The sequence below is a fragment of the Penaeus monodon genome, chromosome 19, assembly GCF_015228065.2.
Source record: "Penaeus monodon isolate SGIC_2016 chromosome 19, NSTDA_Pmon_1, whole genome shotgun sequence".
Classification (NCBI taxonomy): domain Eukaryota; kingdom Metazoa; phylum Arthropoda; class Malacostraca; order Decapoda; family Penaeidae; genus Penaeus; species Penaeus monodon.
The window spans coordinates 30,415,168-30,417,983 of NC_051404.1; the positions used below are offsets into that span (position 1 = coordinate 30,415,168).

A 2,816-nucleotide genomic window follows, 5' to 3' on the forward strand; every position below is an offset into this window, starting at 1 on the left:
GTGATAAGTATACAGGTTTTATTTGTTAATCATTATACATAATCTGCTTCCAAAATACAATGCATAGAATTTTAAGTGATAAAACACCCAAACAAATAAATATCAAACTCAATATATAGTATAACTTTGGTTAACTCTGCCATCAAAACGTAACATCTAACAGTGGTCCTCATCCATGCTATGACAGCCCTTGTTGCATGAAAATATATGACCCTACTATGCAATGCTGCCAATAAATATTCTAAATTTTTGTGGATACAACGTATTTGTTCACGTTAACTAGTCACTTCCTTCTTCATCTGGACAACACTGAAAATAGAAACAAGGTTACTTGATATCCATTTATCTATGATAAATTCCACATACTTCATAGCAATAAAGAATATTAAAATCATTTTAATGATATTGCAGCACTGACAGCTATCAAAAGGTAATGACATACAACTATATATTTTACTAAAAATCAACTTCTATAAATCTTAAAATTATTACCAGAGTATAAACTATTTATATACAAACCAAATATTATAATGATACTTACAAAAAATTCAACAAAACAGATATGGTTATCTTCAGTCTTTATCATAAACTGTAAACAGAGGAAACCTCGCTCATCTGTTCGAACTGACACCTTCTGAGAAGCACTTAGAGGTTTGATAGACGGCCGCAGAAGGGAGAGCTTATACCGTTGGGTCATAGTTTGAGTGCATGAGAAATTCTCCACCATGTCACTGTCTCTTGGTATATCTGTCTGTGAATTGTAAAAAACAAATCTTCAAGTGTTAAATGATCTGTAAAAATCAATTTTCTGAATCTTAACGATTATAAAACTGAATTCAATGAGTATAAACTGAATTGTAATGAGCAGTTATGTGAGCATTAACTGAAAGCAAGAAATAGCTGAAGAAGCAAGTAAGGAATCTTTAATTAATCTGTAAATGCCAAAAAGAGTGTTCATAAAGGATATATAAGCATGCAATACTGTTACTTCAATGATATTCTTGATTTGATGTCAAAAAACAAAAAAGTAAAGAGCCCATATAATAAAAAAGTGAAATATGTTTTTAATAATGCCAAAGAAGTTTGGAAAATTCCATGCTTCAGCATCTTTTGGAAGACTGAAATGGAAAATCCTCCAGACATAAAATTGGGATCCATAATAAACATTATAAATCATGAGAGCCCAGATACAATAACAATGTGTTTGCAATAAACAATGACAGACAAAATATTTATGTCTTTGCAATACTATCCCCTGGATGGAAGACTCAAACCAGATATCCTAGTCAATACCCCACCTTCTAATGTGAAATTTAAAAAAAATTATTAAACCTTACTGAAAACTTACGTGATTAGTTCCATAATTTCCAAAGGTAGAGAGACGGAAATATGGAGGATCTGGAGACATCAAGATTTCTAAAACATCACTGGACATGTCAAGCTCAGAAAATACCTCCTTCAGACACTCGGATCTCATTATCACTTTATTTATCACTCCTGGAATAACAATTTTTTTTTATATTTCCAGTAAACAAAATAATAATAAAACTAATACTGTGCAACCAATGGACATATACTATTAGTCATAGTGTCATTCCTAAGTACACCATGTAAGTAAGATAAGGAACTATTCATATGAATTTTTTTGGAAAACTCATAATATTAACATATATGGCACATTTCCCCCCACCCTCAAACTTGGTGTAATATACTCCCTCTCATAAGTAGGTAATTATTAGTTGATAACTATAATACCTGTGTTACAGAAATTGAAGTCCAGAGTATCATCTGCCTCTTGAGTCCGTATGCTGCAATCAGTCAACACCCCTGCTTCTTCTAGTCTGAGTAAAAGAACTGCACTTTATTAGTGATTTTATGCATATCAAAAGGCACTATAAAAATTGGGCATAAAAAGCTTTCTGATAAAATTAGAGACTCTATCTTCACCTTTTACAAGTAGCAGCTACAAATTATGCTTTCTATTCATAGAAACCAATTGCCAAAGCAGATTTGAAATATCCATGACTAATTATAGTATGCCCAATGTATTCATATATCGTAATCATATACTTAGTGACACAAAAAATCCAAAATTGTACATATTTTTACTGAAATTGAAATCCTATCACAAGAAAAACTCAATGAATGAAGTTGTAAGTGATAAGCAGAAAAATAATAACTTACAACAGAATAAGTGGTGAGCCATAGCCATTGTAGCACATCTTGAGTGCTGGTGTGATGCCAGGAGTGCTGCTGCCACCAAAAATATTAAGACACTCAACAAAGACATTCAAGTTCACCTTGAATGTTATAACATCCTCTTGAATGTTATACTCCTGAAAGAGTTTGAAATGAAAGATAAAAAGACAGTTTCAAAATCATTACCTGGTTCCTTATTTCAAGAAAAACAAAAGCAGAACTAGAGATATTCTAAATATGGTCTGAGCAACTGTGGGATAAATAAAAGATTAAAACCTTAACCTTTAAGGTTATTTTCTGTAAATCACAGCACTGGCAACACTTGGTTGCAAGGAAGGATCATCTTGTTTAAAATGACAAAAACTTTTTCTTTGTTTACTAAAGAACCAGTGCACCAAAACTGATGCTAGATAATTGTAAAAATATGATTAAAGATAAGATATTTCTTGGTCTAAAATGGCTAAAACCTTTTTCACACAGTTCTTGTTTGTCATGAAACACAGGGAACAATGTCTAACCAGTCCTATTTTCTGGAGTATCCATTGGAATTTAGTCCCTAACTGATGTTTTTCCTTGCCTCATACTTCCACATGTATAAAGCATGCCCCCCCCCCCCC

At 32.3% G+C, this 2,816-nt stretch overlaps 1 protein-coding gene across 1 annotated transcript in view; it reads right to left on the minus strand.

The window, feature by feature from the left end:
* Window position 1: 1 nt before the first annotated feature.
* The window catches only part of LOC119585165 (cell cycle checkpoint protein RAD1-like), a 27,588-nt gene continuing 24,773 nt past the window's right edge, over window positions 2–2,816 (minus strand). Inside the window, exons 3-7 of the mRNA XM_037933800.1 lie at window positions 2,185–2,336; window positions 1,756–1,841; window positions 1,349–1,497; window positions 542–751; window positions 2–309 (exon numbers count right to left, since the gene is read on the minus strand). Coding sequence (XP_037789728.1) covers window positions 280–309; window positions 542–751; window positions 1,349–1,497; window positions 1,756–1,841; window positions 2,185–2,336 — 627 coding nt within the window. The 3' untranslated portion in view covers window positions 2–279. The remainder of the gene's footprint in view (window positions 310–541; window positions 752–1,348; window positions 1,498–1,755; window positions 1,842–2,184; window positions 2,337–2,816) is intronic.